This window comes from Glandiceps talaboti, chromosome 10 (genome assembly GCF_964340395.1).
Source record: "Glandiceps talaboti chromosome 10, keGlaTala1.1, whole genome shotgun sequence".
Taxonomy (NCBI): domain Eukaryota; kingdom Metazoa; phylum Hemichordata; class Enteropneusta; family Spengelidae; genus Glandiceps; species Glandiceps talaboti.
The window spans coordinates 21,406,521-21,421,229 of NC_135558.1; the positions used below are offsets into that span (position 1 = coordinate 21,406,521).

The 14,709-nt window shown below is 38.0% G+C and overlaps 1 protein-coding gene across 1 annotated transcript; it reads left to right on the top strand.

Moving 5' to 3' along the window:
• Positions 1-1,813: 1,813 nt before the first annotated feature.
• LOC144440825 (medium-chain specific acyl-CoA dehydrogenase, mitochondrial-like) lies at positions 1,814-13,920 on the top strand. The gene is made up of 11 exons (XM_078130237.1): positions 1,814-1,981; positions 2,602-2,701; positions 3,616-3,713; positions 4,129-4,198; positions 4,690-4,790; positions 5,769-5,849; positions 6,833-7,072; positions 7,669-7,809; positions 8,822-8,917; positions 9,879-10,127; positions 13,532-13,920. The coding sequence occupies exons 1-11, from the start codon at positions 1,943-1,945 to the stop codon at positions 13,610-13,612; spliced, it is 1,296 nt and encodes a 431-aa protein (XP_077986363.1). The 5' UTR covers positions 1,814-1,942; the 3' UTR covers positions 13,613-13,920.
• Positions 13,921-14,709: the final 789 nt, after the last annotated feature.

The window sequence follows — 14,709 nt, forward strand, 5'->3', positions numbered from 1 at the left end:
TCCAGCAATTATTATGTGTAGGAACAAAAAACTCAATATCACCCTTATGGAAGGCATTCATTTTTCAAGAGTTCCACTCAAGAACAACTTCAACCAGTCATAGTCATTATATTTCTTGTTTTCTCTTTTTTTCTGTTGCTCTTGACATGTAGGTGGGTGGGTAGGTAGGTAGGTAGGTAGGCATACATCTATACATGTACGTAGGTAGGTAGGTAGGTAGGCATACATACATGTAGGTAGTGTACGTACATGTACGAAGGTAGACATGCATACAAGTAGGTAAGTAGGTAGGCGTACAGGTAGGTAGGCATACATGCATACACGTAGGTAGGTAGGCAGGCATACATGCACGTGTGCATACATACACACACACACACACACGTACGTACGTACATACATGCGTGCGTGCGTGTGTGTGTTCGTGCATGCATGCATGCATACACACACACACACACACACACACACGTACGTACATACATGCGTGCATGTGTGTGTGTTCATGCATGCATGCATGCATGCATACATACATACATACATACATACATACATACATACATACATACATACATACATACATACATACATACATACATACATACATGTCCTTGCTGTATAGGCACAATGCCACTTTAGGTCACTGACCCCTTCACATAGATGCAGGTCTATCAGCGATCGATACACAGGATGTTGTATTGATCACCATAGTGGACCACCCATGACTGTACTACAACTACATACCTGGGATAAGGTATCTGGCGATCAAAATGCTCCACACAACAAACTTGAAAAATGTTCTTTATACGTCTCATAACCAGTAAATGCAAAGCTGACTATTCAAAATTGCATGATAAGTGAGAAGAAAAGAGTTAAAATTGGCGATCACCGGTGACCCAATCAGCCATGCCAATTTGCAGGTATACTGCCTATTGTTCTCCCTTTTAGGGATTATGACGTCATAGAGAGTACGACAGTTAGTGGCAGACAATAGCAATTCTGGCTTTGATACTCATCAGAATTTATCTGAGAGTGATGAATCTTCTTCAATGACGATTTTACCATGTTTGATAGATTGATGTCTTTTATGTAGGTGTCATGTCCTACAATATTAGGGACAGTCAGTTTCTTCGGCCTGAGGGAGGGGGTCACCCTGTTTTTGAAATTGGCAGTGGGGGGGGGTGTCATGCTGTTTTGAAAATTGGCAGTGGGGGGGGGGGGGTCATGTGATGGAAGAAAAATCCTTTTCTACAATGGCATATAGCCTTGTCTAAATGTGGTACACGTAAATATTTGTTCTTGTCCGTGTTTCTTACATGAATTCTCTAATATTACTTATTAGTTCAAACATAACTATACATATACATATACCTATACATATACATATACATACACATATACACATACACATACATATACATATACATATACATATATTACCTAGCCACCACACTAGTTACAGATAGAACATGTCATGTAAATGTTTGGCTGTTTCACAATCACTTATATTGCACTAATACCGATCACTGTACATCAGATTTGCGTTGTTTATATATATATATATATATATATATATATATATATATATATATATATATATATATATATATATATATATATATATGTGTGTGTGTGTGTGTGTGTGTGTGTGTGTGTATGTATGTATGTGTATATATATATATATATATATATATATATATATATATATATATATATATATATATATATATATATATATATATATATATATATATATATATATATATAGGGGGGGGTGTAGCTTGTGTTGCACTATGACCTCGAATATAGGTGAGGTCATCTGAGGACAAGTGAAAGCGTTGTTATAGTGCCCGGCGTCTAGTCCGTAATCGTTCAAGGCCAATGAACGTTTTCGGTCAGAGGGTGTGCAGATATTGTTTCACTATAGACACATCATAATTGGGACAACATGGCTCTCAGAAAATTAGTGAAATTGGCATCCATACGGGTAAGAATGTTCTCTTTTAATGTCGTCACTCTTATTGTAAAAGCTGACACTGATTATAATAAGGGTGTCCCATATACACGGTATCAACACAAAAAACTTCACATCTCGGCTGTATATCAATATATAGTTTGGCTACATTAGAGAAGTCACTATATTAATGCATTTTAGATATTTAGTTTTGACCATATGAGTCCCTTACAGGATTGTGTTTTCAATCCCAGGTCATTGCATTAATGTTAGGATCACAGAGGTCATACTTTTGTTCTAAACCAACTTTGTCTATAGCTCTGCCAAACAATAGGTTTTCACTCCTAGATTTTAATCTTTATCCGAAGAGGACCATTAAGACAGCGATATAGGCTAGTGGTACACATACAGATGGCCTAATCGTTGTCAAATTATAAAGTCATCGTAAAATAGGTCACACACGTAAACAAAAATCACACACATTATACGTTTTGTCTATAACCGTGACATGCGCAATGTGTGATTTGCAATATCTCATTTCATTCAGCAGTAGGACATATTGACACTAAACGGTGCCTTATTTGGTAATATATTTATGAACGACAGTCTTTCATGTCAGACTTTTGTAAATAAACATTTCTTCCTCAATGCAGAACTTGAACAGACTAGCACGTGCTACAGTTGTGCGTCACAAGTCTTCTGTCCCCACTGAAGAACTAACAAATGAGCATCAAACAGCAGGGTTGTCATTTGGTAAGACATGTTTCTAACTAAAGTATAAGTACTAATATTCGAACACTGGCAACATCTTTTCTTAGCACATATTATTTAAATTATACAAAATGTATACGCGTTTAACAACTTTCTCATATCTTTGGCTCTTTGGATTCAGGGTACGAAGAGAACATGGGTGTTTGAAGGAAAAAAACGAGAGTCGATAGCGCGCGTCACATAAATACCCCCACGTCGGTCCTTTTGTGTGTGTGTGTGTGTGTGTGTGTGTGTGTGTGTGTGTGTGTGTGTGTGTGTGTGTGTGTTTGTCCAGCCCATGCAGTCTGCAGATCCGCGTGGAAACACAAAAACAACCCTCCCTACTTCAGTGAAGACAACTGCAGAGACAATACAGGGGTTAAAAATTTACGGTTGTCAGAAGTCCCGAACTCGTGAAATTGCCTGTTAGACTAGTGGTTTTCAATTTCCACTAGTGTTGGTCTAGATCTAGTGGGTGTTGACGGGAATTTTTAACCCCTGCAACATGAACTAGCCTATGACATCTGCCCCACACACACTTGCTCTAAAGAACTAAATAAAAAGAACAGTAACTGCAATAAATAGTAGATTGAGTGACTAGTTTGTTGAGAAAAAAAATAAAAAAAATAAAAAAATAACGTCGTCGCACTATTGTAGACAAACTATCCTGACCGGAAACAATTATTTTGGCCTGACATTTTTTTAAAAGTTATTTTAAACGAGTTATGTCCTATATATGGGGTATTGTAAAAGCGATACATAAAGTGACTGATCATGGTATGTTTATCATAACCAATACAGATACTTCATTACTATTGCATCCATAATATGTTCGTCTTTTTGGCAAGAAATCTGTCACGTGATGAAAAACAACGTCATGATGCACATTTGAAACTTACATATTTTTTTTATTGTAGAACTGTCCCCTGAGCTGACACAAGTTCAGGATATTGTTCGTAAATTTACAAGGGAGGAAATTGTTCCAATAGCGGCAGAGTTTGACAGGACTGGAGAGGTCAGTAAAATCAGGATTCTACTATTTTTGATTTCAGTCATTTTGCTCGACGTCTAAAAAATTAATGTCCACGTAATGTATTTAATTGGATACCACTGATAGCAACCACCATCATTTCATACTTTCCGAATCCCAACGCTAATTCTAAATCGTTTCCATGGGAACTATATACAACAGATGACTTTAATCGTGTCAATGAATGTCAAATTGCATCCTTTGTATTTTGAATACCTTGTTTATGATAAACTGTGTGCACACATTTAGTGACAATATCGGCTGTCAGTCTGAATCTCACCTGTGTTCAGTTTTGCGGAATGTTAGTTTCTCTGTGAAGTTTTAATATCAATGATTACGGATGTAAAACATAACAAGCAATATTTCTTAATTTGGTGAATCTAATTTATTTCCACTGTAGTATCCATGGGTCATTATAAAGAAACTATGGGAATTGGGACTTTTGAATCCAGACATACCTGAAAAGTATGGTGAGTTTGTTTGACCCTTGACCTGAAAAGTATGGCGAGTTTGTTTGACCCTTGACCTGAAAAGTATGGTGAGTTTGTTTGACCCCTGACCTGAAAAGTATGGTGAGTTTGTTTGACCCCTGACCTTAAAAGTATGGTGAGTTTGTTTGACCCTTGACCTGAGTTGACCTGAAATGTATAATACTAGCTACTAGCGTTATTGATCTCGCGAAACAAAGACAGAGAGGAGGGGAAACAGAGAAAGGTGGAGGGAGAGACGGAGAGAGAGACATAGACAGACAGATAGACAGAAGCAGACAATGAGACAGAGGGGGAGACATTGATGTGTTACTGTAACATATAGAATCCAAATAAATTGCAATTCAAATGGTCAAGACAAAAGAACGAATCTCTAACGACAGTCTTTTTTAATCTTTTAAATGTTTTCCTTGTATAAGCATTGCCAGTATGTTCGTTGTTATTATTATTATTTATTATTATTCTATCTCCAGGTGGACCAGGTTTAGGGATACTGGATGCCTGTGTTGTTGGTGAAGAGATAGCATATGGATGCTCAGGGATGTGTACTGCGGCACTTGCTAATTCGCTTGGGGTATGTTATTTTCTCCATTTCATTTCACTTGTTCAAAGAAAATAATCAGAGTAATTCCAGTTAACGTGAGGGTTAAATTTTCATTATTTTGTGATTTTAGCATCCCACCGCTGCCACCAGTTCTACATCCCACTGTTGTCACATCGGTTAGGGTTACGATTGGTTTCAGGGTTAGGATGAAGGTTAGGTACCCTCACAGCAAACCATATCAATCAAATCACTGCTGACAACCGCCCAGTGAATCAATTGTCAGTCGTGATTTGAGGAGAGGAGTGTGTCTCGCAGGAGTAAAACGGGAACAGTTGGGTAAAACAGTAGGGATAATGTTGTACAGATGTTGACCTCGGCCCCTACCATGTACTCATCTAGTCTTTGAGAGTTCTGGCCTTCAGCTCAGCCAATTAGATCCAAACATAGGTATTTATTAATGCAGTGCCTTCACGTAAATTCACTCTAGTGGTGGTAGTAGAGGGAAATAACTAATGCCTTTAAAACTACGAGTGTGGTGGCAGCGTTGGAATTAAGTCATTATAATTGATTCTTGGATTCATGTTCCTTTCTATGTCTGACAGCATTTAAACCATGTTTGAAATATTTTAACGGGGGGGGGGGGCCGAGTCATTAGAGAAATGAAATTGAGGGAGGGCCACTTTTCAGCACGACGGAATCGAATCAGGCCGGGAGGGTCACATTTTACAGGGTCTGATCCGTAACCTGTAGTAACTGAAGGCTCTCTTACAATGAAACATTCGCAGACGTTGTTTGAATGGTGATGACTTGTTTTGTTTTGAATAATGCATCAGACACTTGTTCGTTGATCGTGATTGTAAACGATATAAACAAAAGTGGACTTGGTCAGCATCATACATTTGACTCACTATTTTTTAAAAAGTCGATTGATGAACAACTTTGTGAAAGTTTGTACTTCAATACACAATTTTATTTATTTTATTTATTATAATTATCTCTTTCACACAGCAAATGCCAGTCATCTTAGCAGGTAATCATGAACAGAAGCAAAAATATTTGGGACGATTGATGCAAGAACCCTTGGTTGCTGTAAGTATTATTATCCCGAAATGTTTAGTCACGTATGAAAAATAGCACTTGACAAACACCACCATCCATGGTATTTCAACAACATATAGTTATAGAGTTTACTATAATGAAAGAAACTCACCATAAAGTAATTTGAATTTGTTACAAATGAGGAAAGAAAAGTGACATGTGTAGGAATTGAACCCACATCCCCTAAACAGTTGTCAGAGTGCTCTAACCAGCTGAGCTAAGGTACCCACTGGTAGATTCCGTGAATTGAACCCACGTCCCCTAAACACTAGTCAGAGTGCTCTAACCAGCTGAGCTAAGGTACCCACTGGTAGATTCCTTGAATTGAACCCACGTCCCCTAAACACTAGTCAGAGTGCTCTAACCAGCTGAGCTAAGGTACCCACTGGTAGATTCCGTGAATTAAAGCAATGAGGATCATACAATTATTATGATACATGGCTTTTAAAATAGTGTTTTGGTTTGCTATGGGTGAAAGAAACTCACAATTATATAGTCAACCAAACCTGTATGTAGGTAGTGGATGCTTAGTCATATGTAAGCTGTATAAGCGAAATTATGTAAGGTTGGAATTGCTTCTTTGTCTACCTCACTTCAACCAGGAACTTTCTGAGCTTCACAACGTATTATCATACAAGTATAAACATATACAATAGTCGGCTTGTGCTATCATGATAACGACCACGAATTGGGTGATACTATATAATTTCGTGACCGCTACCACAACCTGTAGTCGACTCTCATGTTTTATATGACACTGGAGTAGTATGTCGGTGGTGTCATTTTTGAATAAAATTACGTCGCCTTGTAAACATGCCGTCCAAATGTTTTGATTTGATCTAATTGTGACAGTACCTCTTGCAAAAACAAAGATTTGCATTTTAATTTGTTGACTTCCTAAACAGTTCAGACATTAAACATATTTAAAATTCTCACTAAAATTTAATAGTTTTTTCTCGCCTGTCGCGTTTTAGGCGTACTGCGTAACTGAGCCGGGGGCTGGTTCGGATGTTGCTGGAATTCAACTCAGAGCAGAAAGAAAGGGCGATGTATATGTGTTAAATGGACAGAAAATGTGGATTACAAATGGTGGTGTGGCTAATTGGTATTTTGTGTTGGCCAGAACTCATCCAGATCCCAAGGCTCAAGCCAGTGAAGCATTTACTGGGTTTATTGTTGATAGAGATACTCCAGGACTTCAGCCGGGTAGGAAGGTAAGTCGTAAGATACACGGGTCACGGTGTCATTTGTTGGAGAAGAACGACATGAGATATACAGTTTAATAAGATCACACCATATAATGATTTGTAAGCACTGACAGATTTCTTTGACTGCCTGTGTATAGGCAAATACCATTGGGCACAAATTGAGTTTACAGGCCTTTTCTCTAATATAATTTGTGTTTGTACATTTGACGTCATTACAAAAGGTTTACTGACTGTGTTTGTACATTTGACGTCATTACAAAATTTTTACTGACTGTGTTGTACATTTGACGTCATTACAAAACGTTTACTGACTTTGTTTGTACATTTGACGTCATTACAAAACGTTTACTGACTGTGACGTCATTACAAAACGTTTACTGACTGTTTGTACATTTGACGTCATTACAAAACGTAATGACGTCAAATGTACAAACACAGTCAGTAAGACATAGTCAGTAAGACTGTGTTTGTACATTTGACGTCATTACAAAACGTTTACTGACTGTGTTTGTACATTTGACGTCATTACAAAACGTGGTATCACGTTACCGAAATACAACAAACTGTTAACATGGCTGATTATCCAACTCGCCAACTTACAGGAATGGAACATGGGCCAGCGTTGTAGTGACACCCGTGGTATTTCATTTGAAGATGTAGTTGTTCCAAAAGAAAATGTATTGCGTGGTGAAGGTGGTGGATTTAAGATTGCTATGGGAGCTTTTGACAAGACAAGACCGCCAGTAAGTCATCAATTACCAATATTTCAGTAAAAAGGACCACGCCTGGGAATTAAAAGTATACGCAAAAAATGTTGAGTGAAGTATTACTCTTGGACGGTTTAGTAGATATGTCGTGTCGCTTCGCGCCCTCATCGGCCTCGTCAGAGAAGGGTTGACCGATGTGTGAGGGCGTCCCATCACAGCATACCTCAGACCATGGAAGTAGAACCCCTCAGACTAACTGTGACAGAATGTAAAAATAGAGGGTGTATGATGTAAACAACTCAGATAACGTCCAGAAAATGCTAAGTAGCCTAATGTTTGCAAAACAACATTGTACTGTAAACATTCAGATATCCCTTGATGTTTGTTTTAGCAAGTAATAAAGTGGTTAGTGGTTTCATATGATGACTCACACTTATTATAGAAGACATTTCACACAGAAAGTTGGTAAAATATACTTTATATTATAGTTACCATTTTACAAAAATTCTATTTCACCCCTAATTTGCATATTATAACCCAATCAACTTATATCTGCTCATCCCAATACACCTACACAACAAATTTCAACTCGATTGGCTTAGTAATTTTAGAGAAGATATTTGAAGCATTGCAACCCAAAATTCTACTTTTAGACCTGATCTGCATATTAATGACCCAGTCAATTTGTCTTGAACAAACATATCTGCTCATCTCAAGACACCTACACAGGAAATTTCAATTGGCCCATAGAGACCCTCCACCAACAGGATAGTGGAAGAGCTGAATAGCAGATCCACTTCTAAATATGTTGAAAAAACAAACCCAGCGGAGCTTTTCTAACCAATGGGTCGCTTGTTTTCAAATTGAAATCTGTTTTATTCTTCAATAGTGTCTCAGTTCACAATACTTTACCAGTTTTTTTTAGTCCTCGGCTAACGATGTTTTAAAGCATCAGTAACATTGGCTTCGTGTGTCATCACTCCGAGTACTATCCATGTTCATCTGTGATGTTTAGCATTCTACATTCCATGTCAATTATAATCAACAGACTGCAGCAGGGGCTGTAGGTCTTGCCCAAAGAGCCCTTGATGAAGCTACCAAGTATGCACTGGAAAGAAAGACGATGGGAAAAGTCATTGCTCGGGTAAGGCCTAGAAAAAAATGTTTGGTTCAGGTTAACCTAGTTTTTCACGCCGACCTAAACTTATTTCTTAAGAGAAAAAATAAAATAAAATCGCGAAAATTGTGAAGTCTCGCGAGAAATAGTGGATGCGGAATGGAAATTGACATAAACTTAAAAAGACGATATAAAATTATTCTTCCAATCTGCAATGGTTGTACGATGAGGAGAAACCAATAACACAGAGACCATATGGAAAACAACAGAAACCTAACTACCTGAACTAGACACTCAGATATGAAAAAAATATATAAAAGAAAAATGAAATAAAAAAATTTACGTACCCCACCTATTCTAAAATTGAGCGTAACCGGAACCACACAATTTTTTTTGTTAGGCCTATGTTTACACTATTTTTAGAAGTTTTATTTGAAATCACGTGGATCCTTTGCAGTAAATGTTTGCATCTAAAAATACTACCATATGTCAGCTTTTCAATAACACAGACATGACATACAGACAGACGTGCACACACACACGACAGACAGACGTGCACACACACACACACACACACACACGACAGACAGACGTGCACACACACATACACACACACACACCAGACAGACAGATGCATACACACTGCAATACATGTACAGATATTCTGTTCAGGTCATCAAAACGAGTGTGCCTCTGTATTTGTGTAATAAGTAATTTGTTGCATTATGGGAAATGTAGTATCACGTTTTGGACAATCTATGACTACATATAATCTCGCAATAGTTACCAAAACTCGAGGTGGCTTATCCCCCTGGTCATCCTAGATTAAGTATTACTGCAACTACAAATGACCCCACAGTCCTTTGCGTCTGAACAAGCACAATTCAGATTTCACATTTGTCATTGACAGAAGTTACTGAGTAGAAGATTGTGAACATGTAGCAAAAGAAAAAATCACTGTTAAATAAATCTAATCTTTTATCTTCAGCATCAGGCAATTGCATTCATGTTAGCTGAAATGGCAATGGGTATCGAAGCCTCTCGACTCCTGGTGTACAGATCAGCAGACCAAACAGATAAAGGTGAACGTAACACTTACTTCTCTTCCATTGCTAAAGCATTTGCTGCAGATGTAGCAAATAAAGCTGCTGCCGATGCTGTCCAGATTTTTGGTGGAAATGGTTTTAACAGTGAATATCCAGTAGAGAAACTGATGAGAGATGCCAAGATATTCCAGGTATTGTGATTTCCTTGTTAGAGAATGAGTAGAATTTATTGACGGGGCTAGCTGAGGACAAAATGGGGGGACACGAAAAAATTTAGGGTGCGAAGGGAAGGGAGCTTTTGAAGTTTAAGTGGTTTGAAGGGGGGAGATGAAATATTTCATCCATTATTTGGACCACCAGCGGTCATTGGCGTTGTACATTTGCAATAATAACTTGACGGGTATTAACATCTCTCTCTCTCTCTCTCTCTCTCTCTCTCTCTCTCTCTCTCTCTCTCTCTCTCTCTCTCTCTCTCTCTCTCTCTCTCTCTCTCTCTCTCTCTCTCTCTCTCTCTCCTCCCTCCCTCCCTCCCTCCCTCCCTCCCTCCCTCCCTCCCTCCCTCCCTCCTCTCTCTCTCTCTCTCTCTCTCTCTCTCTCTCTCTCTCTCTCTCTCTCTCTCTCTCTGTATATATTCGTACATGTATAGGATTAAATATGCACTGAGAGATAAAATTGAGATATTGAAGACCATATTTAAGAATTCTACAAATTTGAATTATGTGTATGGTTTGCTATTTTATGCCTCTAAATGGTCTCCTACATGTCCTTATTTTTTGTAAATTGTGCAAGCCATGGGAAGGGGTGTCCCCACTAGCGACCATTATGATGCTGTCTCCCAAATCAAGATTGACGGGAAAGGCCCTGCTAGTTAAGTATCGCCAAGTATAGGCGATAGTCAAATGTGAGGTTTCGTCCTAGGAAATCTGTTATCATATATTAACCCTTAAGCCAATGTTACTGCCACTTTCATGCCGTGTAAATCTCCACAATACAGGAAAGAGATTACTTTATAATTGCACATATACAAATCTCCGCCTTCGGCAGCAGTTTACGAACATTCTTGGGTTGGGGGGGGGGGGGCATGGAATCATTTGAAAGCTCAAGCACGAAGGGGGCTCCAGACCAAATTATTTTCCCCTCAGCCCCCCCCCCCCCCCACCATAAACGCTTATTGGAACTGATGCTTACCAAACAACCACTGCTGCCTGTAAACTCACACTAAAACTGAAAGAATTAAAAAAAAATGTGTAATTCCGATTACGCTCAGTAGGTAGATTTTAGCGCAACTGAACTGATAAGGTTCAGTAGTGCTATAGGTATGGCAAAGTTTCTGTCTGCCTGTCTGTCTGTCTGTCTGTCTGTCTGTGTGTGTGTGTGTGTGTGTGTGTGTGTGTGTGTGTGTGTGTGTGTGTGTGTGTGTGTGTGTGGACATCTTAAAGTCAAAAACCGCTGGACTGATTGCCATGATATTTGTTGGGTGTATTACCTTGAGTGTCTAGTTGGGAAATTGTTCAAATCAAATTGATCTCACCACCTTTGTGTGATTTGGGGAAAAAATGTGTTTTTTGGTTAAAAAACTTAAACTCAAAAACTACTGGGCAGATCGATCTGAAATTTGGTGGGAAAACTCTTAAGTATGTTTAGATTAAGAATTGTTCACGACATGATGATCCCATCAAAGATATGCAAATTAGGTCTAAAAATGTGTCTTTTTGGTCAAAAATCTTTAATTCCAAAACTACTGAGCAGATTGGGCTGAAATTCAATGGGGTTGCAGAAATATTAAGCATATTATGATCTCATCGGTGATATGCAAATTAGGTGTAAAATGTGAATTTTGGTAAAAAACTTGCACGTGGTCAATGAGACTTAAACTTGGTAAGATGTTTCTTGAAGTGTTATTCTGCAGATTTTCATCAAAAGATTTTGACACAAATAGCCCTAGCAACCATGACCATACCTTTAGCAACAACCAAATGGCAGTATATTTTGATTAAATAACAACATCATCTGATAGGCAAGTGAGTAAACATTCAAAAAATGTATGCAAATATCCCTAGCAACCATGACCACGCCCATAGCAACAGTCAAACGGTGGTGTATTTCACTAAGATAACAACAGGGATTCGTCGACAAGTGAAGAAACATACAGAAATGTATGCAAATATGTCTAGCAATAAGACCACGCCCATAGCAACAACCAAATGATCACATATATTGCAAAGATAACAGGGATCAATAGACAAATGAACAAACATTCATGTATGCAAGTATACCTAGCAACAAGACCACGCCCATAGCAACAACCACATGATCACGTATATTGCAAAGATAACATCAGGGATTCATAGATAAGTGAACAAACATTCAAAAAATGTATGCAAATATGTCTAGCAACATGACCACGCCCATAGCAACAGCCAAATGGTCGTGTATATTGCAAAGATAGCAACATACGATAGGCAACTGGATAATCATTCACCAAATGGACACCTATACCTAGCATGCATCAGCATGTGGATAAACATTAGAAAAAAACTGTACAGCTGTGCTGCAACGCCATCGGCACTATTTTTTTTTATTTTACTTTGTTTTTTAACATTCTGTGTGAGTGTATAGTTCAGGTTTTGCAATGTTTTCCAAATGGTGTCTGTGTTGTTTATATCTTCCTATCAGATGTACAGCCATTACAGATTGGAAGAATAGTTTTAATTTGTCTTTTTAAGTTGATGCCAGTTTCTGCATCAACTATTTCTCGTGAGACTTCACAATTCTTGCAATTTTATTATTTTTTTCTCGAATACGTAAAATAAAAGTTTAGGGTCGGCAGTGAAAAGCTAGGTGGGGTCGTGTAACCAGAACCAAACAATTATTTGTTTAGCCCTTACTAGACAAACACTGCTGCCTGCAAACCCACAACAAAACCCATGCATACTAGATAGACAATACTGCTGCCTGCAAACCCACACTAAAACTGATATTTACTATGACAAACACTGCTGCCTGCAAACCCACACTAAAACCAAGTCTGTTATTATAAACCCTTGAACTCTCAGGTCGATATTGAACATTGGGAACGAGGCAACAGTGATACGTGTTTTTATGGATATTTGATAAAAAAACCAAGTTTTTTAGTTCGTTTTGTATCAGAAAAGTTGAAATAAAACCAAGTCTAATATTACCTGATATGTGGCCCGTGAGAAATACTGGAGTGCAATTTACCGTTACCAACGTTTGTATCAAATTGCATTGTTTGATAATAACATCACAATAATGATATATTTCACAGGAGTGGAAATAGATGCCAACTTCGTTTAAACAATTAAAACAATGCCCCTGTTTTTCGAAGCAAATTGTACCATTCCTTGTATTTTTAACGGTGGGGTGGGGCAAACTCGAACTTTCCAGTCAATGTAGAACTTCTCATCTGATTTTGTTTATGTCGATAGATCGTAAAGCAACTTTTAACAAGGAAAATTCAAAGTGAACGAGGGGTGTTGATCATCAAGTGCAATAGATGTACTGTGCAGCGTAATTTGATTGAGTATTTAAGATCTATGAGGTTATCTTTACTATGTATTATATGTTATTTCAGATCTATGAGGGAACCTCTCAAATACAAAGAATGATCATCGCAAGAGAATGGATCAACAAAATGAAGTCTGGAGGAAACTAGAAAGTACGAGGCTACTAGCAAATCTTGTATGAAATGTTGGCCTTGAAACATCTATAATGACTTTTAAGAATCGCTAAATTGGCTAAAATCCGACTATACTGAATTTACTTAACAATGCATACTAAGTGATGGTATTGAATATGTAGTTATCCCCAAAAAGATAAAATTATTGTAAGCGTTTGTACTACACTCTTACTGAGTTTCATTTTGCCAACTTAGGCTGCTATATATATCAACAGCATTTTTAGCACAACTGAACTGATAAGGTTCAGTAGTGCTATAGGCATTGATAAGTGTTTGCCTGTGTGTGTGTGTGTGTGTGTGTGTGTGTGTGTGTGTGTGTGTGCACAACTTAAAGTCAAAAACCGCTGGACCGATTGTCATGATATTTTGAGGATATATAACCTTAAGTGTCTAGTGGGAAATTGTTCAAATCAAAATGATCGCATCATCGGTGGATAAAAAATGCAATTTTTGGTCAAAACACTTAAAACTCCCAAACCACTGAGCAGATCGGCCTGAAATTTGGTGGGAATTTTCTTGGGGATGTTAAGTTTAAGAAATGTTCATGACACGATGATCCCATCAGTGATGCAAATGAGGGGTAAAAATGTGGGGTTCTTTTTGTTAAAAGTCAATAATTCCAAAAGTACTTGTTTGATTTGGCTGCAATTTCACAGGGATGTTTCTGGGGGATGTACAGATTATGATATATTGATTACATGATAATCCCATTAGCGATATGCAAAGTAGGGCTAAAAAACCCATGATTTTTGGGGGTGAAATGTCTGTAGAAATATTGAGGCCAGATCAGTACAGAAATTATTGTTTTATTGATCTCATTAAACCATTAAATATTTTATGGGGTACTTAACATAATGTAACAAGTGTGTGTGAATGGCACTGGAGTTAATCTCTCCTTGAGGTTGCTTGGAAACATTGTCTACCTAACTTTAACACAGAACTAGATGTTGGTTGGTTCGAGGTTAAATGCCTGTGTCTGTCTGTCTGTCTGTCTGTCTGTCTGTCAGTCTTGTAGATGATGAGAGTGATTTTGGTATTGAGCTTTACCTCTCAAACTACCAGGGATGAAATTT